The sequence below is a fragment of the Numida meleagris genome, chromosome 2 (genome assembly GCF_002078875.1).
Source record: "Numida meleagris isolate 19003 breed g44 Domestic line chromosome 2, NumMel1.0, whole genome shotgun sequence".
In the NCBI taxonomy this organism is placed as follows: Eukaryota; Metazoa; Chordata; class Aves; order Galliformes; family Numididae; genus Numida; species Numida meleagris.
The window spans coordinates 99,548,627-99,572,848 of record NC_034410.1 but is presented as its reverse complement, the minus strand read 5'-3'; the positions used below and the strand labels follow the sequence as shown (position 1 = coordinate 99,572,848).

The following is a 24,222-nucleotide window of genomic DNA, read 5'->3' as shown; positions in this document are numbered from 1 at the left end:
TTTCTCCATGCATAATGTTTAGTATAAAATCAGATAATACCCGCATTTTTATGTAAGACCAGAAATAAGAATTTGAGGACCTATCAGACAGATTTGTTCAGGTTGAGCTCACTATATATTTGCCATAGAAGTAAAGCAAGCATCTTCTTTTTCGAAATAATAACTAAGGTCAAAGTATCCCTGGAGTATTTTGTTCAGTTCAGGATCTTTTCATAGTATGCCCTCACAGCTCCTCCAACAGGCTTGAATTGTTTCATTCACTCCCATAAAACTGTTTTTTAACTGAAATCAAATAAACTTTACTGTTTCTTTGCTGCACGTGTGAATATTTTGCTTTGATGCTAGTAAGGTTCTAAGCCCCAACATACTGAAGGAACCATCCTTGCAGAGAATCAGTTGTTCAAGAGTTCAGTAGCACACAATGTTCAGATTTCATTTTTTTTGTTGTTGTCAACTGAGAAATACATGTTTGAGAGGCACTGTTACACATGGACTGACAGGATGCTGTTATCTCTTCCTCTGGTCACAGTGCTGTGGGAATATTCTCACTGAGTTTGCCAAAGCAAACATCACATAGAGTCAAATGTGAAAAGTGTTCACATGAAACCTCAGTGGTGCAAATGCCTTTCTCTGGAGCTTTATTTAGGAATGAATCGAGTACCGAACAGTGTATGGGCCCAAACCGAAAATGTTACTCAAAGCAGAATGTAACTTTTTCTCTAGTGGAATTTGAAGGACTTTTACTGCAGAGATAAAGGTGTTCAGTGATACATAAGGAATGGCCATGGCTCCACCTGACTGAAATCAATTTTCTCCTCCGTTTTTCTTAAAGCCTCTTGATAAAAAAAACATCCAAAATAGAAGCAACTGAGAAGGACCCACATCTCGGCAATATATGCTGTCACAATAAAAGGCCAACGTGAGCAATCAATGTCACATGCTACCTTCCCTTCACTTCTCTGCCCCTTATCTGGTAGTGTGACAGTGGAAGATGGGACAGAATAGAGGCATCCAGAAAGCTACTGAAATGAACAGACAGGGTAAAAATGGAGATCTCTATTAAAAATATATATATATTGTACCTTTGAGAACAAAAATCACACTAACATAAATCCCACATCCTCGAAAGATTAAAAAGAAAACAAAAGCGAAGGCAAAATATTTCCTCCACCACCAACGCATATATCTTGGTACTGATGGAAAGACACGTTCTGGTTAAAGCCTGGTGGAAATGGCTTCTATCTGACTTCCTGCAGGACCTATAGTTGATGACAACTTGGGGACTGTGAATGCCTTCTCTTGTAGCCCACTGGTGAGAATGTGGTTTTGATCACTCTATCAGTCCGTCCTTTTGAAAAACATAGGGAAAACAAATGGTTTTACATTTCCCCCTTTTCCTTAACATTCTCAATACAAACATGCCCTCAGCTTCAGTCTCAGCCAGGCACTGCACACGTGTCCCTTACAGTACTCAGTATTTCTTTACTGTGTTCTAGTTTTCTAGCAAGCATGAGATCATCTCTGAGTTGTCCCAGCTGCCACTGCAAGATACTAATGAGCTTATGTCCTCATCCAGACTGCTCTGTTAGTGACATTATGCAAACCTCAGGTGTTTGAAGTGGTGTCAGTACTCCTTAATTCAAAGAGGTTCAGTAGCAAAAGAAAGAGTCATCACTGCTAAGTCATTCCTCAAAATAGCCACATTTTGCTTAACCTTGCATCACTAGCTCCCGTTTGACATTGGTGCTCCTCTTGATGTTCCCAACTCTTATTGCTGATTTTCCAGCAACTACTGTGCAGAGATATATCTTATAATTCACTATGTAGATGGCAAGATCTTTGGTCATGCCAATGTTTTTTTGAAGACAATTAAATGATTATGGCACCTTAGCCAAATGGAAGTGGTTACCCACTGTGACTGTACCTATCTGCTTCAGATTTTCTGTTATTTGGGCAGGAGATGGTCTTTGCTCATGTTCATATCTTTATTAGGACTTATAACATGTCTAGATGTTATGGCATCTATCAGGAAATCTGATCTATCTGAAAAACCCTGTATGAGCAAATGTCACCTCTTTGAACCAGATCTCAGTATTTCAGAGCTCCACACACAAGTTCACAACCTAAATCTGCAGCTGGGGCACATATGCCTGTGCACCTGGAGCAACTAGGTGCTGCAGGTCCTTTGTGCCTCTGCTTGTCTTTTCTGCCTTACCCTGCAGATTATCATGAGTAGGGAACTACAGTGGCAGAGGGAAATGTGTTGCAGTATTTCAGGTACTGCCATTCTCCCTGCATATTAGCATGTATGCACATTCATGGGTAGTTTGGGCAGCGTGTGAGCTAAAGCAGCAAAGTTATGGGAACCTGCTCCCTTCTTCCAGCCTACCTGTGGAGGCTCCAGTCTCCAGCAGAAGGGGAGAATGGGGAGCTAGTGGGCAGAGGAGTGTGATGTACTGCTTCCATGTCTGAAAGAGCACGTCTGTCAGGATCCAAACTCTTCTTGTAAAAATAACCCCCTCTTAGTTTTGATAGAACAGCCACTTAGGTTAATTTGGCTGTCTGTACACAAAACTTGTGCTAGTATTTTCTGTCAGTTAAAATTCCACCCTAACATGAGCTGACACTAAGCCTTTTCCAAATTATATCCCCATGCTGAAGTGCATTTATGTCTGTCAGCGGAAGCCTCTTGGGCCATCTGGAGCACTGTTTGATCAGCTCTGGTAGGTGCCAGTTTGTGCATTCTCACACATACCTTCAGCTCACTTGTAGAAAGCCAGCAAACAGCATCACAATCACAACATTAAGTCTATGATCGAGATATATATATGCTTCAAGTTCAATACAGCAGTACCATTCTGCTCATAGAACTCAGTAGTTATGGCTGAACTTCTATTCAGAATAAGAGCTTGCTATCACCAGTCTTCTGCTACCTCATTTACTCTTTTTCAAAGCCGCGGTGATTGTGCAGTTTGCATAGATTACACAACAGACGCAGAGAATTGCCTTCCCCTTTCTCCGGTGTGTATGCAAGCAATAGGCAGATGAGCCAAAAACACCCAAACAAGCAGTGCTTTCCCCAAACACTCTGTCCTACTCTGTTTCTCAAAAAAATCATCTACAGCATCCAGAACCATCAGGTCAAGGATATTTGTCTCGAGTTTGTGGAATTTTCCATTCACTTATTCAAACATCACAAATGTCCTTGCTTTCAAGGGCAGTGTGTGTCTGGGTAAGATTTTGCAACTCATTTTTTTACAAATTCCCTTTTTGTCAAATTTACACAATTTGCTTTAGTGAGCTTATACTCAGCTTTGATGCTCTTTGGCAGGGAGCTAAACACAATGATAACAAGCACCCAAATTTATTCCCTGCCAAAGCAGGATGAGAAGCTGCACAAGCAGCATTAGCTGAGATTCTGCAAATGCATTCCATTTCTTTCTGTACTCTACCTACCGTCAAAATACTTGTATGAATGCTGCTTGTTTTTACAGCATTCCCTGAGCTGCTAAATCATTCAGTGAAAAGTTTTATCAAATGTTTTACTTTACGATGCCAAGATGCTCAGTGTTCCCTGAATTGTTGTAGCCCGCTATCTGATGGCCACGAATTGCACTGTTAAGAGACTCAGACCAAGATTTTAGATTCTTAACACTTCTGCCCAGCTCACTATCAATTACCTCTAACCCAGCTGAACCGCTGCCAGCTGAAAGTGGAAATATCAGGAAGCTGTTTAGCTGTAGTTGTGATGTTACAGGTTTTCAGCTGCCCTCATATGCCTCACTTTGGTGATCGCCCACAAAGTGGCTGGTCGCCGAGCAGGGGGAGGTGAAGAGCAGATGCTTTTGGTCTCAGTGCTATTGTGCTGCATCTTGTAGAAGCAGAGTGCTGGGGAAACGTTATGGGATTACAAACTGACCTCCTGGGGCATTTAGTCTGTGCCTGAGCAGCGGCACAGCCGTGTTCCCCTGAGAGTGCCTTACAATAATCTTTTTGCTAAACTCTGCTGACATAATCCAGTGTAACACCAGTGCCTTCCGACTTCATTCCCTCTTACGCTGATGAAATAAAGAAAACTTTCTCCTTTGGTCTGGAAGAGAACTGAGTTAGAACAGTTTGCTAGTTTTACACTGTTTTAAAGGCAGACATGATAGGTCTGACTGTAGTGCCATGTTGTGAAAAAGTTATCTCACTCCATCAGGTACAGAATAAGTAGCCATCCTATAAGAAAAAGGGAATTAAAACACTCCCTGGTGTAGCCTATATCAATGGCACCCTGTTAGTAAAAATCTAACTGTGAGACCCGTGTATGAATTTTTAAAGATCTGGTTACATAAGGAGTTTGAATCACAGCTCACATTGTTGTCTCACTTTTATCTAATGCTTAAGAAAAGACGCTGCCCTAAATAAATAAACCCATCTGTGCAAGACCACTGAGTTACGTACAGAAGACGGGGAATGAATAAATAATGTGACAGATTTCATAGATGGAATCTTTAAAAATAAAATAAAGAATATTTTGCTGTCACTGAAAGGCATTCAAGCTGTTTGGCTGTTGGGTAAAGCTTCTTCAGTGAATTCACTGTACCTTGCCTTCCTGGATGGTGACAACATCGGGCAAACCTCCAAGCACCCGGGCGCGATCTGAAAAGAAACGAGCATAATTTTCTTTAGTGTCTTAAAATCAACTGTGTCTCAGATTCTGTTCCCCCTCCAGTTCTTTCCTCTTATCTTATTTATGTACAATTTGTCTCTGATATCTGTGCTGGGAGAGAGCTACTCAGCATTCTTAGCACACCATTTGGAGTTTAGAAACATTCCATTCACAGCAAAAGAAGCGTTAACAGCTGGTGTCAGTCACCTACTGGGCAGAACTAAAGTCCGCCTGGCGAGTCCTGCACATTTTGCCACCAATTCAGTGCTACTTGTGATTACATTCAGAAAATAATAATACTGATTTTTTGAGATCCAGCGCTGTAAACGGTTAGTGGGATAGACGAGAAACGATGTTTTTGAGAAGAAATGAATGGCAGCTACAAAAGTGCTGGAGCTTATGCTTTGATCTAAAAAAGGCATCAGTCTCGGTGACAGCAGTGAAATTTCTCTGCTTTGCATGGATCCGCGTGTAAACAGGATGGGTATCTGGTCTACAGCTTTAAGCTCAAAGTCCCATAGGAATCTTACATAAATACAAATAAGCTGATCACATGCAGGCTTTGATGCACTTATTCTGGGACATGGATTATGTTAGTTATAATCTTGGTGGAGCCTGGCAGAGTAAGGAAGGGACAATAGAGAATATTCTCCTCTAATGCACTCTGTAAAATATGCACTCTGCAGTAAATGACAGCCCAATGGAGCATGACTATGCTGATTTGCCAGCCTCGTATGAATCATACAGAGTTAGAAATGAACTGCCCAGGGCAGGGCTGTTACTGGTCCTTCCCTGCCATCTCAGCTGGGCCTACCAGTAATTGCTGTACTTAGCTTAGCCAAACCCCTTTCTCTTTGGAGTCTATGTCCAGTAAGGAGTTAGCTCCAGTCCATCTACCCATTTTTCTCTGTTTTTCTTAAACTCCAGTTCTGCCTCTGTTTTTATTGAGGTCTGAAAATCATCTACATTGGCAGAACTTTTTGTTTTGTTACATTTTCCCATGGATTTTTCTGTTAACAGGAAAAATATTGACCTTAATAATCCAAATTGAATTCTAATGATTTATGCCTTAAATAATTGCTACATACTTTCGTTTTAAGTGTTGTGTTAGAATTCACATGTATCTAAAAGTGTCAGGAGATGCAGGGATCTGTCTTTAAACTATCCAGAAGCTTCTGCTGCTTTCTTACCCACCTCCATAATGCAGAGCCATTTAACATTTTAGATAGTTCAAAACCAGCCGAGTGATTTCCTCCATCTCAGAAAACAGTGACTTTTGGGCAGAAAACATCCATGAGATATCTCAACAATTGAGGTGATTTTTGGATAAAGCCAACTGGTAAAGAGAGCAAGATCTTAGGCTGGAAATGTCCACACAACCCACATTTATAGTGTCATTAGCTGCAATGTGCAAAATGTTAAATCGCTCTCCTTGCTTCCCCTTGGTGCTAGGCCAACCAGGGTTATGACATGCACATACACGTACACATGCATACATGCCCTCTTTCTCCCAACAGGTAGCCTTCCTGTATAGGGAGAGAACCTTCACAAACCATTTATTGCAATTACGGTCAAAGAAGCCTCACTTACTTTTCTCTGCAATCGCAGCTTGCCTGGATTTAAAGGAAACAAAGAGAAAATTCAATTTCATGTAAGGTTTACTTAGAGTGATTGAAAAATAGATAGCTTGTCTCTTAAACTGCCTTTGATCAGTTAAAGAAAACGCCTCTCATCGTTTGGCAATACTGCTTTTTCTTCATTACCTAACTGTTGCAATGCAGTCACATGCATAACTCCTACAGACTTCTGTAGGACTAGGATTTGCTTCATACTGTATTTTTAGCTCTAGCACAAAACAAACAAATACCATTATTATTTTATGGGTTCCACTGCTGGGTTGCAAAATACTTACTTTAATCTCTGGAACTCGGCAAAGGCTTCGTCAAATGCTTGGTAAAGAGAAAAGTTGATTTTAAAGGGAGGTTCAAACATAGGCCATCACAAATGTTACTTTAAAATGTAGAACTAAATTTAAAATGTAGACATCATTAAAGAAATATTAATATTAACACATGGATTCATGCTGTGATACTGTATAATCTCTACAGAGGTAAATGGTTCAACTAATAAAGGCAGTCTTGTATACGGCAACTATTATACGCACATATGCATGCATAAATACACTTCTTTTTTCTACTAAAAATCAAAATTTAGCTCAAAGACACAGGAGGAGAATGTTAGGTTGAAATTACCTCATGAAACAGAGGAAGTAACCCAAAATATACCACGCTAATGTTATTCAAGCTTTTTTGATCATGTCCTCTTATTAGTAAAAACAATTTTGAGCACACACACCCCAATATATAAATATGCATTTATTTATAAATTATATACTGGGGCTACTGAAGTTCTCGTGTTTTCTTCCCACAACCCAGCAGATTGTCTTCTGCACCTCACTTCACAGACCACTGGCTTATGGATACAAGACATTTACTTTTTCCAAGTGCTTTTCACATCTTCTCTGAAGCACTGAACTGATGGCCATGACCAATTTAAACAGAAAACTCTTGTCTCCTCCATAAATTCAGGCTAAGCTAATGTCACACGGTTGGTCAACATCTCCCACTTTGAAAGGGAAGAAAAAATTTCTTTTTCTCAGAAAGTGGGGATAGAATACAGAAGGAGCGACCTGTAGATGACTGTAAGGTTATTGCCCTTCCACAGGGCTTACAGGCACAAAGCAAAGCTTTAGTGATGGGAAATGCTGGAGATGGGAAGCCAGCCACTCTGAAGCAGATAATCTGCTCCCTGGAATGTGAGAGCTCTCTCAGAGTAAGAGCTTCCATCAGTCAATCAAATTAATTTTATATGTTCCTGAAACATTCCTTCATTGTGCTGATGAAAGGGACCAGCCTTGACATCTCTGAAGAATAAGGAGCCCTATTATATCCATCAAATAAATACAGTAGGAAAGTAACAAAACAAACCTGCCCTTCACTTCCTCTGCCAAATATTACTTGAAAGGAAGAGACAGAGAAGGCATTCAATGCTACAACTTGTGTTTAACATTGCCAATCAATGCCACCAACACATGGGATTTTGTGGGAAAACTCAAAAACTGGGCTGACATCTCAGTAGGCAACTCAGAGTCAAGCTGCAGGCTGGTATTTGGAATATGAAAAAGTCAATTATAATTTATAACTTGAGAGCATAGTATGGGGCAAATGGATGACGCTATCTCAGGGTGCCAAGCTGCAGGCACCTTGCAGAGACCCTACAACCCAAATGGTACCAGGTCTGTAGCAAGTGCCTACTCTACCACAGTGTTATACCCACGTGCAGGTAATATTAACAGTGTGAGCAGCCTACCTTGCCCAGAAAGATCCACTGTCTTTTTGTGTCCAGTTTTGCCATCAAAGAGTTCCATTGTGTATTTGCCTTTGTCTTGTGGAGTTGGCTCATTGATCTGCAGCCAGATCTGTTCTCCAGTGACACCAGTCTTCACTCTGTCCGTATACCTAATCTGGGTATCACTGAAAAATACAAAACAGTGTTACCCCTTTATTTCAGTGGAATATAAACAGGATTTTCTGTGAAAAATGTGTGCAGTTACTAAATGACTTCCAAGGTAGCATAACTTAGCATAAGTTTATTTCTGCTTGGGCACTGCAAAACTATATAAGGCTGTACATACAACAAAACCTCACTTTTGTTACAAGTAGTGTTTGCCTAGTTTGAATGTTTTCTCATGTTCTGCCGTGCTTTGACTTTTACAGTCAAACACATTTTGACATGAGTACATCTTCTTCCACAAAAAAGATCAATTTTTCAGCCTCTTAGCTAGACAGCTAATTGCCTTGGATGAAGGATATGATATTTGTCAAGCAAGCTGTTCGTTTTCTTTTTAACTGATAGCTTTGAATATGCTAGAGAGTCAAAGAGCAATTTGATGCTTTTCAAGAGTAAATTAATTTCTAAACATTACATGGAGAAAAGAGAGAAACTAGAAAGAAAAGTAGGAAAAAAAAAGAGAAAACGAAGAGAGAAAAAGAAACCCAGAACAATTCCTATTTCACTTCCAGTTTTGAAATGTTTGAGACTCCTGGAGATACCGAGTCAAATGGGTGCCAAGAAAGGGGAAAATCTCAAACTGTTACCATGTCCACAGGAAGTGAAGCTGCAAGAATATTAATAATAGATTTAAAGTAAACTGAGTTGTTTACTTCTCCAAGTTTTCCAGTACAAGCTGTTTACGCTGACAGAGAATTCAAAGCTGTCTCATGGATTTGGATACACAACTCCCATTAATTTTATGGGGAGCTGGGCATTCAAGTTCATTTTCAGAGTCTCAGTTCTCCTGTCTGTCCCATTTAGGCGCGTAGAACTCACAGGAGGCCCTGTCTGGATTTTACTACCCCAGGCACATGTTAAAGCTTGCTTTGCCTCCAAAACGTGAACCCATGCATGAAGAGGATGTGCCCTTTTGCCTTGGTTCCTGTGAATTATGGCTTCTAGACAAGCAGGCCTCCAGGCTAGGTATCTTCGAACCAGAGGCACTGATCTCTAACAGAGCTTGCCAGTGCCACAGATTATACATGTGTCACTCCTCAGAACCAGTCCAGAGGAAGAAACAGCTCCCACCCAGGAGGTGGAAGTTCTCTGAAGCAATGCAGCCCTGACTCATGAGGGATGATGGAAAGACAACTGGGCCTAGTCTGTCTCATACGTCTAGCTTCTTTCTGAGTCTACAAACACCAAATCACACTGACTTTTGCAAAGCTTTGGCATACTTACTTGTGCACCCAGCCTACTCTCAGATCTTCCACATAATAGGTGACAAAGGAGTACAGTCTGATGCCCTCAGCTGTGCTCTGGATTTTCAGATCCGTTGCAGATAAAGCTGCAAGAAGAGCACATCTTTATATGCAGCCATTCGCTGAGTGTCACAATGAGTCATTAACCGGAGAAGTGAATTAAATGCTTACCAATCCTTCTGCATACTTCATTCATCAGATCTGCAAAAGCTGTGGAGACAAAATCCATAGACTAAGATTGAGTCTGCAGCTCAATCACAGTCAATCATAGGACAAACACTGCCTCTGAAATAATTTCCCCAGGAGGTTCCAAAAAATAAATCAGATCTACACTTTTAAAAGTATTAGAAATCTAAGTAATGCAGAAATTTGCCTGTTATTCCACAGTTTCCAGACTTTCTTTTACCTTGATGAATACTGCTGCAGCAGAACTAAACTCTGCTCTTTTTTTCCGTATGAATATCCATATTCAGTTGGAATGATAACCCATCTATGTACATTACAACAGACTTGATTTTTCCCCAGCTGCTTGGAAAATTAAGTATAAGTGAAATTTTAAAAGCACAGTGGTGACAATGAGTGGAAAGGTCTCAAAATATATGAATGCAAAAACATAAAAAAGTGAAATCTTATAAAAATATCTAGTTCTATAATTTCTTATGATTGTTGACTTACACTACTGATGAGCCCTGAGGAAACAAGTTCTCATCTAGCTTAGCACTAGTCATCACATTCTCCCAAAATGATACATGCAATAAGGCATATTCAAATACTATTCATACTGAAAAATCTGCATTTTTCTAGTGAGATGATCTTTATGCAGGAGGAAGGAAACCACAGGAAGGTGACGCATGCAGCTGTCTGTATTGCCTTGACCTCACATACGGGCTGCTTGGCTTACAGCATGCAGAAAGGGCTCTGACCTGTGTCCGTAAGCTTTAGCTCACTGGTGTCCTTTCCTCTGTCATCCTTCAGTATAACTTCATAAATTCCAGTGTCTTTCTTAGAAAACTGTAAAAACATTATTCAGAATAGTTTCTGTATAAAAGTCTAGATTTATGTCCTAGCCTATCCTCACCCTGTCCCCATCCCCAAGGAGGTGCCTGATGTCTGAGGCTGCCCTGGTGCCCCCAGTGCCCTCCTCCTGGCTGGGGCTCTGGGATGGGGTCTGGCAGCTGGGCTGTGCCTTGATGGGCTCATGGAAGGACTCATTCTGCACAGGTCTCTGATGCTTATTCCCTTTCTCAGCTAGAAGAACCGAAAGCAAAGAGATTGAGTGGTTAATGCAGGTCAGACCCCACGCCTTGAGACTGAAAATCTCAAGCAAGTCCCTTGGGTAACTTCAAGAGGGTGGTTCCATGAAGGTCAGAGTGAGCAGTACTTCCCAAGTGCAAGTCACAACATAAACATGGTCTTGTTCTGTTGTGAACTGATGCGCAAAGGAAGTATCACACTTATTATCTCTTCTGTCATCATTTCCTGAAAAAATGAATGAACAGTTATAGATAGAAATTTATTTTAGATAAAATTCAGACGCCTCGTGAGTCTTTCCATTTTTAAAACCCACTTCCTCTTTTGATTGTTCTGTTGAAATACCAGATCATATCTTTCATCTGAATTCATAACACTGACTTCAGATGAGGACTAGCAAAGACAGTCACTCACCTCTGATATCAGCAGGGTGCACACACCATCTTTAAAGTCATGTTCTTCGTCTACCATTATCTCCCTGTCATCTTTGTACCACACAATATGCGTTTCCTTCTTAATATTAGCCACCTAAAATGGATGAAAACCATATCCCAGTTATTCTCTGCATTTGGTCAGATGAAACTAGCATTGCATGGATTAGCCTGTTTGAACCCTGGGTCAGCATGAAAGAACAGCTAAAGCTTTGCAACCTGATTGTAATGAGTTACAAGGATGATGTTGGAGACCTCACAGTTAAAATGAAGTCTGCAAGGAGGAAAAGAGAAAAAAGGGTTATCAGCAGCTTCAAGGAGTCCAGTGATCCAGTGAATCCAGCCCAGGGGATTTTGACACACATAAATGGGCAATAATCAGAAAGTCTTCAAATTCACTAAGACTCATCACACCTATTAAGGTCCCTTTTCTTCAGCGAGTGGATGGTTGGATAGATGGCAGACTTGAAGAAAAATGTCTAAGCTATATTCCAAGGTGTTTTATCTGAAATAAGCAGCAAGAGCACAGGGTGTTCTGGTTTTTCTCTGCTTGCAATACCCAGGGGGACATGCAGGGGACTGGATGACAGACCTAGCTCACTGCCTAGAATTGATAGGAGAGCTGTCAGGGCATGACAGCTCTATGGCCCTGAGGCAGGCGCTCTGTATTCCTTCAAAACAAATGTTGTCTTCATACCACTCTGCTCCTGTCCCGGTCCCTCTCTTAAATGACTTAGGAAGCTGTGCAGGAGCATCCAACTTGTCCCCAGTAACTCTGTGGTGATATTCAAAGAGTATGCAACAAAAATAGCTCCCTTGCTGAAGGATCTTTTGCAGAAGCCCTCTCTTTCTATTCCATGCACAGAAACCAATGCCTTGCTGTGTGTTTAGATACTGTGTTTCTGCAAAGAAAGCAGAGCTAACTGACTGTACTGCCAGAGTACAAACAGTTTGGATTTCACCACAGACTTCTTTGTCAGTTATTGAGCTGCTTTGTGCTGGACAGGGAGGTAAGTTTTGCCTAAGTCCCAGATCATCTGCAATCACCCCAGCATGATTAGCACATGAGCTTTCAGAGGCTCTGTCAGTATCCAATATGCAGTTGGGAATCCAAAACCAAAGGTCATCTATCTATTCAGTACTTTCAGCCATCTAAACAGATGCAGATCTAAGTGCTTCTTTGAATTCTGCACTTAGTGTTTTCTTTACTTCTTACCTTACATTTCAACATCACATTACACTCATCAGTAACTTCCCATCCCAGCTGATCCACAAAATGAGGACCTGTTCAAAATCACAAACACATTCTTTTAAAACCACATCAGTGGTATTCATGATACGAAAACAATGACAAATCTGTTTTTCTTAATAAGAATACTGTGATGTTTTAAAATGCTTTTGTTTTTCCCATTTCTCTTCCAAAAGGTAAGCAACTATACAACAGAATAGACTAGATGTCTTTTAAGGGTCCCTTCCAATTCAAATGATTCTATAAAAACATCTATTTCAATTTAGAATATGTTAATATAAACAAACTCTTATACTTAACAAACGAACACTTATGTAATTCTCATGAATATTCTTACTATACCTTGCTTCCTGTGCCACTCTTTTCTCTGGAATTCTGCTTCATCTCGTAGCTTCTTGAATACTGGAAATGAAAACCATTCAACATACATGAGGTTATACGTATTATATGAGTTATTAGTGCAGCATCGTAACCAGTGCAACTCTGTCCCTTGGAGGTCAAACAGAATCCTGTCATGGGGTCATGCCTTCTCAGCAACTTGATGCTGCACATTTTCTACTCAATCTAATAAAGGGAACTTGCAGGGGAGTTGGGTTCGATATCATTGCGTCTGTAGAAAACCAAACCTTGACAGCCTTCAATATTTTACATTCTTGTAACAATTCCCTTTCCTTTGGGCACTTTGGAAGTATCAGTTCACATACACAGTCTGTTCTATTTGAGGCAGACAAGTGCTGTGACATGAACTTTAAATAGTACTAAATCAGGAAAACAGTGGAAAAGTGATAACCACCAACCCTGCTATAACTTTCCTAGCCTACTGCATAACATAGATTCACATACCATCACCGATGAGGACCAGGCTGGACTGATTGGTTGCTTTTCCATCCTGCAGCTGGAAAGTATAAGTCCCTTCATCCTTGTCCTCAAGTCTATCCATAATCATTTCAACAAGGCCAGTACGCTGGTCCACCTTCATCTTATATTTCTTTAGGAAAGGAAAGTAAATTAATAAATAGATACCAGAATCACAGAATATTTGGCAAATATTTTTTCATATCTTCAGGGGAAATTCTGTTTTCTTTGTTCACATTCCCACTATCTCTTTCTCTAGCTCTAAACATAGAACCAAATAAATAAGAAATCTGTTAAAGATGGAAGCACGTGATAGTCCTGCTCTATTATGAGAATTGTGATCTTTTTCATTAGGAAGGCATAGAATTGTATCTCTTTAGAACATTATTGCTTATGAGACATTATTTTAAATTTTTGTACAGAATGCTCTGACTCTCTATCCCCGTAGAATGCTCTATCTAACTATTAGTATTGCAAGAAAAACATGCCATGAGATGTCTTTGGGAGTAACAAGCTCTGCTGCTGGAAACAATGACTTGTGAGTTTTCCCTTGGTGTACTACATTCATCCAAACAGCAAAACAATATGAGAAACGAGCACAAGTAGTCATAGATAAAAGATGCTAGATGATCTGAGCTACTGCAGTGATTCCTTGAAGACCACAGTAGATACTTACCTGTGAGTAAGTAACTACTTACTTCTTTACATTTCAGGACCTTCTGTGGTCCCCACTAGTTAACAGACCATGTGGTACTCGCAAAAGGGACAGGAAGGCATTTAATTACATTTTATGAACTCATTCAGTAGAATTTAGCTGGAGGTCAGAACTATAGACAAAGTCTTTCTAGTGAGTGGTGTTTTCAATGACATGTTATTTCTGATGAAAATACACTAGCATGGAATTCTAATTGGAAGCATAATGGAGATATGGAACTCATTGCTTATAAACATGCAAAAAGGCAATGTAAAGCCTTACCTCTCCATTAAAAATCTCCTTATCATTAAATACAAAGTTAGCCTTTGCATTGCCAGACAGTTTTTCAGCTTGCAACCAGAATCTCACTTCTCCTTTTTCCAGAATTTCTACTGCCAGCTCAGAGGCAAGTGGAATAGCTACAAAGAGAAAGACAAGAATGAAGCATATACTTTTGTGCATAGGAACAACTATTTTCTTCACTTCTTCCTTTCAGCTAACGTACGCAAGGTAACTAGCTTACAACAACTCTTCATATCAGTGGAATGCCTCTCCACCTACATATACACAGGGCAACAGGCAAGATTGAATTGTTTGATCTTTCTATCACTAGGTCTGTACAGAGTTGAAATGTTCACAATTTGAATTGTGCTGGGGTCCCTCCATTCTAACACAAGGCTAAAGGTAAACTGCAAGCATCTCTGCAGAACAGTGTGAGCCTGCGTGGTGCAAACACATCTTTAATGAGTCACTTAACAATGTTGTTGCAAGGCAGTGAACTGACTCATTAGGGAAAAGAAAAAAAAACAAGCACAAACACAGATCAGAAAGTCAGCTGCTGAACTGCAGTTTGGGAGATTTTTGTAAGTAATTCTTGCTGAGTGGGACCTTTATCTCCAGAATTCACTGACTACCACAAAATGCCCCAAATTTCTCCATTAATAATAAACATCTGTTTATTTAGGAATAATGGAAATGCCCATACGCAATTAGCTGTATAAACAGGAAAAAAAATCATGTAAAGAGTACTCTACTATAAACTACAGTCTTTTCTTATTTTGTCCTTGTTCCTGTTTGTAAAAGTACTCAGCATGCTTTCACTTTAACTTTTTGTCAAAATATTTTAATCAGCAACACTGAACAGGGGCATTTAGACTCTGATATCTGGGGATATTTGCTCATTTTATTATTTTCCATCATTTTACCTGTCTTAGTGGACTCTCAGATTTCCAGCAAACTCATATGCATAGGAGCATGCATGCTGTATGTGAACTCTGCCCCAAACTCCACTTTCAAAGCAGTGTAAAGTCTGCCTTGCAAGGGTGTGAGTGTTGAGAGTGCACAAACACATTGCAAAACACCTGATTAAGTGCGTGGTGATGGGTGTCACCCTATACCTCCTCCCATACGAACCCCAGGACAGGGTTTTTCCTAAACTTCACTTATGTAGAAGCCTCGCTACAGGGAGAGGACTGGGATTGGTGTAGTACCTGGCACCTCTCATCTTTCAGTTTTCACCATGCTAATTCAGGTTGGATATTAGGAGAAATTTCTTCTCAGAAAGAGGGGTGATGCTGGCACAGGCTGCCCAGGGAGGTGGTGGAGTCACCATCCCTGGAGGTGTTCAAGAGCCGTGTGGATGTGGCACTGGGGACACGGTCAGTGGGCATAGTGGGGATGGGCTGATGGTTGGACATGATCTTAAGAGTTCTTTCCAACCTTAATGATCCTACATTTCCAAACAACAAGATGCCTTCTGGGGCTGAGCACCACTGCTAAACCCAGGTGGCGGCCACACATGAGGACTCCCTGCATCTTCCTTTCACATGAGCACCCTTTCCATTCCCCTATACCCACCCACACTCATGCTTTTGGTGGCACAGAACACGTCTTTGGTGAATACAAAGTGCCTGGGTGGTGAGGACAAGGGAGGAAAAAAAAAAAGAATGATGAAAAAACACAGAAAACAGTTAAAAATAAGTCCTAGAGGGACAGTGGTACTAAAAGAAACCAGGTTGTGAGTGCGCCCCAGCATGCAAATGGTACTTGTGAAGCTTCCTCCCCTACTGTATTACTTGTGAGAAACAAAAGGAATGTCATATCTTGCATAATTTCTCAGAACAAAAAAACCAGAAATGCTACAGAGCCTGCAGAAGAAACAGGAGGAGGGTGAGAACAGACATCAGGCTGCACTGCTTTTGTCTCACTGTCAGCTCTGTGGCAATGTTAAAGTCCCAGTATGCAATTAACAATGAATATCTTAGTCTAAAAAGGAACAAAATATCTCCAGAACTGCTCAAGAAGGGGCTGAAAGGATGTAAAAGGATTGCATAATACTTTTTTCACTTTTGGGATTCACTTTTGGGAAAAGGCCATTCATTCTCCCATCCAAAGGAATCAGATAGGTCTGTGTAATAGTCCTCCACCAGCAATAGCCTTATTTCAAGATATTTCCATTTTACTAAACACCAGCTGTCTTCAGGGATTTTCCAGCCATCATCTTTTCAAGGTTTCACATCCTATTTGTCTAACATCACAAATTACCACGTGCAGTTGACAGAAAATCCTCAGGCAGATGCTAATGCTAAACTGAAGAGCTGGAATATTTGTTTGCACCCAGCATCAATACACCATTGTGTTCACGGGCAGTTGAGTTCTGCAGGACTGTGTTATCTGAGCAACTCATTTTCCCACAGAGTTACTTGCTGCAGATGTTCCTGAGTAGAAGTTACAATTAAGTGCAGTTGAGAGGTACAAACAAAACAACATGCAAGATCTTACGTTGCATCAGAAATGCCAGCGAGTCATTTTTTTGTCAGGAATTTTTTTGTCAGGGTATTCATCAGATTAATGTTTACAAATATCTAAAGGGAAGTGAGAGGCAAATGGATGAGGCCAAGTACTTTTCAGTGGTGTGTAACGATAGGACAAGGAGCAATGGCCTAAAACTTGAACATAGGAAGTTCCATACAAACGTGCAAAATAATTTCCTTATGGTAAGGGGGACGGAGCACCAGAACAGGTTGCCCAGAGAGGCTGTGGAATCTCTTTCTATGGAGATATTCAAGACTCATCTGGATGCCTACCTGTGCAACCTATTGTAGGGAACTTGCTTTAGCAGGGGGATTGGACTCAATGATCTCTTGAGGTCCCTTCCAGCTCCTGCAATCCTGTGATTATTCAGAGAGATGACCAAAGTTTCATGTTGATCCATAGGAGCTCGTTATTATTTTCCTGGTCTCATAGATAAAGGAAGATATATCGCAACCTATAATTGTAATTGATATTTTTGTAGTGTTCACAGGGCCTAGCATGCCCAAAGCAAGAAGAACAGTTTCCTCCTCTGGTTTTGCCTGCTTCTCCTGGAGGCTCCATGCACAGCTTGAAGTGTACTAACACATAACAACACATAAAACCAAACCCACACTGTGTGTCCCGAGGAACCTATTTTTGTGACATTAGTTATTAACACAGAATATGGCAAAGAGCTGAGTAGAAAAGGGTTGGGGCAAGTAAGGGCGGGTGACAGCAATAAGGTGCTGTGGTGACTCATGCTCAGAAGGAAGATAGGGTTGGGAGGAGCGGGAGTAAACAGGGGATGCTTGTGCTGTCAAAATATGGGGAAGAGCAGAGCTGATACGGAAAAGACCCAGAGGGAAATGATGTGTGCAGAAAGACAGGCAATTTGTGTGGCTGAATTGTGGTGGGGCTAAGAGGCACAATGTGGGCTGGGGTGGCAGAGGTGCTGGCAGCACATACTCAGAGCTGATGGTGTTAAAACCGAGACAAGAGTTTGAGTGTCTGGAACAAAGAAGAGAAGATAGTGGGAGAAGATAAGGCGAGACTTAGGTCTCATCTTGATGTGTATAATAGGACTCTGTCTACAGTGTATTGTTTTCTTCAATTATTGAAGCCACATTCCACTGAAAATAACAAGGTTGTGCCACTGCCAGGATATCACGAAAGTACAAGAAGTCTGTGGACTTGGCAAAAGTATGATCCCAAGTAGCAGAAAAGGTGTGTACATCTCCAGGTAGAACAGGAAAGAGTATGATGAATTTCAGCAGAAAAGTTCTGTATGTATAGATAATTATGTTGTTTGCTCTGTCAACCTTAATTTTAAATTGTTTTAATTCAGTTGAGGTGAAGTTAGAGGGGCAGATATTTTTTCAAATTCAGATGTTCAGATCAGGCTAGGCATTCTGAGTAAGGACAAAAAGTTGCTTTGAAGAAGAAATAAAACCACTAGGATACTTATTTTCAATCTAATATATAGCATATACTTATTATATGCTCAGATCAGTATCCTGAAAAAGAGCAGGAAGAACATCAGCAATACACAAATGCACTGAGTGGAAGAGAAAAATAAAGGAATCGTAGGTTTTCAATTCAAAACCACTTTCATTTGAAAGCAGTCTAGCAAGTTCCCTATCTGATGCTGGCAGGAGCTTTGTGATACATACCCCAGTGCACACAAAACTCTCCCCTACAGACATGTTTGATTCACTTACTTGGGAATTTGTGTTCATGGCTCAGAGCAAGCAGGCGTTTCATTTCTGCAGAAGATATGAAGTAATACATGGATATTATGGATACAAGAAACAGAAAAGCAGGAAGAAACAGAAGTGAAAACAAAACAGGCTTGCTTAGAAGACGCTTCGTGTCTACCTTCTTCATCAATTGTGTAGCCTGATGAAACTCCATCAGTGTCTGTAACAACACAGGAATAAACTCCCAAATCTTCTTCCCCAAGATCCTTAAAGATTGCTTTTGACCTTTGGAAAAGAAAAAAAAAAAAAAGATAAATAGGTAAGACCAGTCTGAGCCAAGCTCCTTTTTAACTTTTGCAACACCAGATTAAAACACCCTTGTATTAGCTTCTGCTCTGACTGCAAGGCAAATACAGGTGTCCTGACCAGAATAAACCAGAGTTGGTCCTACCACGCGTGGTACAAATGGAAATAGCCCAGCCCATGAGGCACCCATGAAACTGAAAGCTGACCAGTTGCCTCTGCTGGAACTACAGCAGAGAACTGGGCGCAAGAGTTGTAACTTCTTCAGGAAGCTGTAGAAGCTCTCAGATAGTGCCAGAAGTATTGGACTTAAAAGCATATTGTCAGGTCTTTGATGAGTGAGGAAGGATACTCTAAGTGCAGGCTGATTGAGCTTTCATATGCAATACCAAGAGTGGTGTGAGCCACTGTTTCTTCCTGTGTGGTTTCTATAACTGGAAGAGCACACAGATACTCCATTAGCGGCACCAGTGCATTTGCCATTTCTTCCTCTTTGAAATATACCTGAAGAAACATATTAGGCTTGTAGAGAATTACGGATGTTACCAAATCAGGCTGTGGTGACATTATCAAAACTGAGTCCTGCTCAGATGATTGTGATGATGTTACACAGTCAAAGCATTTAGCAAGCAGGCAAATAATTTAAGCCTTTGGAGATTACTATAACAGGAACTGGAATACTCTGTCCTGGTTGGCAGGTTATTAGAGGACAGAGCACAGATCTTCTCAGTCTATGCCTAAATGTAACTACAAGTAAATTGCGTAACCAGAAGGCCTGACTCATTCTGTGCAAGCTACAATTTCCTTATGGTCTGCACACAGACTTGCTGACAAACAGCATACTCATGCTGGAGCCTTTTGGTAACAACACAGATATAATTCTTACTGAGGTCATCCATCCAGAAAGCATGGATTGCTGGGGCCTGCTGAGGTTTTTCAAACATGAGATGATTGTTACCACTGAGTGCTCTTACTTTCCGCCTTTGGTATCGATGTCCAGTCGAGAGTCATCCTCAATTGGTTCATAGTTCTTGGACCAAACAAACTTAGAGTTTGGAGACATCTGGTCACATTCAAAGTTCAAGGAAATGACTCCGTCGTCATCCACATTAACCACCACTTCCTTAGTTCCTGAAAGATCAGAACAAGGCAATTCCATTTTCTTAAAGATAACAGCAAATAAGCCTGATTCATAGGGTGGAGTAAGAAGATCCTTTTTTTGTCAGGTGGCACATAAAGTGCTGCAAATATGGACAACATCAATCCTTGACTCCTGACTAGAATTCTCATCCTAACACAAAAAAAAAAGTAAGGAACAGATTAAAAAGCATCATAAATCAACTGATTTACTTGAGCAAGTCTAAGCACCCACGAGACTGTGATATTTTCTCTGGAAAAAAACCTGAAGGGGAAAAAATGCAAGCCTCCAATTCCACTAAGTGCTTGAATTATTAAATACTAATATTTTCTACGCTAAGGGGTAGTAAATGTTTTCATTATGTAGCAAGAGTTTCTCATTCCCTTGTCAAACAAAAGCTCTAAAGGGAATACTGGGTACAAATGTGGAAGTTTGAAAAGGATGCAAAAGAGGAAACAACCAAGCTGCCCAAGCAGCACTCATTTGTGCAGCTGAGGCACATTTCTGGTGACTCTGGCTTCACTCTGGGAGGTTGGCTTAATTGCTGTGCTTGGCATCTGGCCCTGCCGCCATCTGCAGCATTAATGGCGGGCACACAAAGGGTGTGAATATTTGCAATTAGCCGCTAAGTCGCCCACCCTGTTTTGCCAGTACCTGCAGTCCTTGGGCTGGATAAGGTGACCCACTTTGTCCCTAAAAGGCCCTGAGTGAGTCCCAGATCAGGAAGTGGAATGCACCTCCTGCCTGCTCCCTTGCACATCTTGAGGCAGAGGGAATTTTATCTGGGAATCCTGTACCTGTGGCGTTAGCTTTCATTTCAGCAGCTTGTCTGGGAATGCCACTGAAAGCACTGAGAGGTGCTGGAGAACATCCAGCTTCCTCTGAACAGCTCGGAGCAGGGGCTTACATCTGAACAGGGTACTCATGTTGTATTACTGAGTTTAAGACAACACTGGGCTGCCCAGAATGCTAATGGCGTGCTTTCTCACAATGCATTGTATCTTAACGACAGGAACCCTATTCCCGACATGGAAATTAAGCACTTTGTTTTCAGCATAATTCTTAATGAGTCTCAAGTATGCAAGGAGATTTCTGTGTTTCATCATCCCAATACTATACACATCCTCTCCAGCACTGCAAGTAGCTCCTGTAACGACACTTGGTGTACATGCAGCCTTCTTATTCTTTGTAATTTGCCACGACTGTTTAATGAAAGATTAGATTTATATCCTGGTTTGGTCCTGTTATTTACCAGCTCTCACAGGAATGAAGCACAATAAGAACCAGGAGATGATTAATGGGTTCTAAAGTCTACAAATATTTTGTGAGACGGCTGCACATTTTTCAAAATTTTTATAATGCAATTTATTACATGCAAATTCATTGCTTGACATTTCATTAATGCTTAGTTTTCTCTGGATCATTAGCACGTGAATCTTTGGGTGGCAGCTGATGTGATGTGCGAAGAATCACAGCCAGAAGGTACATTTGAAGAGCAGCATCTCTTACATTTGTTTGTAAGATAAAGCAGCAGCATCAAAACACTGGCATTATGGGCACCATCTTGTCCACAGCTAGTCAGAAAAGCTGACTGGGATTAATTTCATTAATTTCTGAGATTTTGTCATAAAACTTCCCAAACATGCTGCTCAAAACTTCTCTCGTTGAGGTTAAACTTGCCTATTGGTTAGCTGAAGGGATTTTGGTGGCTAACTGGGTTTGCGATTAAAGTAAATTTGTAGCATCCACGGGGTTAAATTTTTAGATCTGCTATGGCTTTGGTCATAGCAGCACCTAGGGCAGAGTCAGAAAAATCAGGTAGTTGTAAGTTTATGCTATCTTAGGATGCTTCTGATTGCATTGTGAGAGGCCAGGTGAGCTTCACAGGTGTGGGGACTTCCGGCAGGTTGCCCTGGCTGAAACAGCCCTCACAAGGACCATCTTGCAGTCAAGAATTCACACAAACGTTTAGAAGCCCTCCTGTAAAAATGCTCCACAAAAGCCCCCAGCAAAACTCTTCAGGTAAGGATGAAGGTTAGATCCTGTAATCTGACCCCCAGCGCAGATCAAATTCCTATGCCAAGCTCTCTTGAAGCAATTGATGCAGGGTCAGAATCTAACTTCTGTTTATGCCAATGTGCAAAAGGACTAAGAGCAGATCTGGGAAGGATCAGGGAAGAGATGCAGTCTGCTCCTAGACTTCTCTTGCCTCCTGTGAGATCTGCAAAATCACCCAAGTGATTTTGTCCAAAGGCAAAGTTTTAGCTCAAGACTAGCCTGTGTTGCTGGATTTTCGGTCCTTTTTTTGTTCTTTTTTATGCATGTGGGCTTTTTATTTAGTTGTAAGAGATAACTGTAAAAATGGAATATGGTTTTTAAACAAGGAAAGGATGGAAATTATCGTACCATTCTATTAATACATGTAACTGGATAATGAAAACTGGTACCACTCATTTTAAAACAAGTATTTCCATTCAGGATGTTATTTACTTACATTCTTTGGTTAGAGAGCTCAGTCTCCTGGCAATTGTACATGTTTGCCAACATTCCAGTGACATTCCAGCAGGAATTGTCTAGAGAAATCTTACAATATTTTGTCTCCATCCACGATGTTAATAAAGACGGCATTCATTGGGCAACACCAGAAGATTTGTGGCAATTTTTAAAAACAATATGATTGTTCTTGAGATCTGTGTGGTTTGAGTGAGAAAGCTGAAAGCCTATCCAAGAGATTGCTTTCTGAAAGACGTTTTTTAATGAGCCTTTTGTCATTTCTTAGCACTGTTAAGAAGCTTAGTTTGGTGAATAGTGTATCTGCAGACGTCAGCTCAAAATATGGGTCAAACAGATTTGTATAAGTAAATCATTTTCAACTTCCCTGATTTTCCTGCAATCCATCAGACATCACAACTCTGAACAGCAGCCTGGCTTGCAAAAGGGTCACAGTCCTGAGATTCATCTCCTTCTCTAACTGTGAGGTCCACAAAACAAATATTCTATTCGCATTCATGGTGCCAGATTGAACTTGGGCCTCATAGGACCATGAAAACTGCTGGAAAATCTTTTTTTTTTTCTTTGTTATGACAATCATTTTCAGAACAGTTTACATTCATATATTATTTTAATTGCATGATCAATCCTGTGTTTGGTACATTTAAGTGTTATTATCTTAACAAGTTTTTATAAAAAATCTGATGGATGTTAACCCTTGAGGAAAATAGATTAGTAAAGCTAAAAGTTCAGTACTAATACTGGTTTGATTTTCATTTTAGAAGTGGTTGTTATTGTAGTATCTAAGCTGTTTTCAAGAATAGGCTTCTAAGTCTTGCCTTGCTCTACTTGCAGGTGATGCGAGCAACCCTAATTCTTCAGTGGTTTCTAGATCTGAAATTAGGGCTACTCTATTTTTGAAAGAAAAAAAGAAGATGCAGTCGCTGTGAGAGATGAAGCTGAGATATGGATGGCAGATGAGCAGCAGGATGAGCAATCCTGCTGGCCTTGTCATTCTGATTACAGCCGTCAACATGGTAAGATTTACCCGTAGTGACCCCTTTCATCTCATCATGTAGGGAATTCCCAGGTTCTGATTTTGCTGTCAATTCTTCCAGACTTCTCATGGCCTCTCTTTCCCACCTCTCCAGTCTTTGGTGCTCCTGGCTCCACGCTCCTCCTACTATGAACACTTTTAGGCTGCATCTCCACTACCACCATACCTTCCTTCTACTCTAGCCCAAATCTGTTCTCAACTAAATGTTCTTAGTCCTTCCACAGCTCATGCCTTTCTCTCCTGTTCCAAGCCCTTCTTGCCTACACACTTATCCTCTTTCATCTCCGTATCACAGTCTTGCCCTTTCTCCACCATCCACTCCATCCAGCCCCTCCGTCCCATTCCAGCTTCCCTAATAGTCTTCCCATTCCAAGATTTCTAGTTCCTTTCTGCCTCTGTCTTCAGATATCCTTTTTATCACATTTACAGCCTCACTGGGAGACAATTCAAGTCTTCTTAGGATTAAATTTTTAAAGCATTTATTTTAAATGCTAAGGGTAAAGAGTAATTTCTTCTACCCTTTCCTCAGGTACACTGCATAAATTGAAGAGAAGAGAGAAAAACAAAGGATTTACTATAGGAAGGGCAAAGTCTACCTCTGTAGAGTTTTTGGTTGGGCTGATCTTAGTGGGTCCTCCACTCATGCATTGTTCTGTTGCAATATACATATAATATAACTTTATATTTCTGAACAGGTAGTTATGGTAAGAAAACCTGTCCCAACTTAAAACATATCTGACCAGGCAGTAGGATACAATCTTCAGCTTGTTTCCTGCATAGTGAGAATGTTTGACTT

At 40.7% G+C, this 24,222-nt stretch overlaps 1 protein-coding gene across 3 annotated transcripts in view; it reads right to left on the bottom strand.

Annotated features, from left to right (window-relative positions):
* The window catches only part of MYOM1 (myomesin 1), a 67,700-nt gene that overhangs the window by 1,244 nt on the left and 42,234 nt on the right, over window positions 1-24,222 (bottom strand). For 2 of the 3 annotated variants that reach the window (XM_021388584.1, XM_021388585.1), the window contains exons 22-36: window positions 19,716-19,872; window positions 18,617-18,723; window positions 18,460-18,504; window positions 14,231-14,367; window positions 13,243-13,387; window positions 12,742-12,801; window positions 12,367-12,434; window positions 11,134-11,247; window positions 10,392-10,479; window positions 9,640-9,678; window positions 9,449-9,554; window positions 8,024-8,187; window positions 6,567-6,603; window positions 6,245-6,267; window positions 4,589-4,644 (exon numbers count right to left, since the gene is read on the bottom strand). In XM_021388584.1, coding sequence (XP_021244259.1) covers window positions 4,589-4,644; window positions 6,245-6,267; window positions 6,567-6,603; window positions 8,024-8,187; window positions 9,449-9,554; window positions 9,640-9,678; window positions 10,392-10,479; window positions 11,134-11,247; window positions 12,367-12,434; window positions 12,742-12,801; window positions 13,243-13,387; window positions 14,231-14,367; window positions 18,460-18,504; window positions 18,617-18,723; window positions 19,716-19,872 — 1,346 coding nt within the window. Of the gene's footprint in view, window positions 1-4,588; window positions 4,645-6,244; window positions 6,268-6,566; window positions 6,604-8,023; window positions 8,188-9,448; window positions 9,555-9,639; window positions 9,679-10,391; window positions 10,480-11,133; window positions 11,248-12,366; window positions 12,435-12,741; window positions 12,802-13,242; window positions 13,388-14,230; window positions 14,368-18,459; window positions 18,505-18,616; window positions 18,724-19,715; window positions 19,873-24,222 lie in introns of those variants that run through there. The other variant, XM_021388586.1, reaches the window with a different exon arrangement.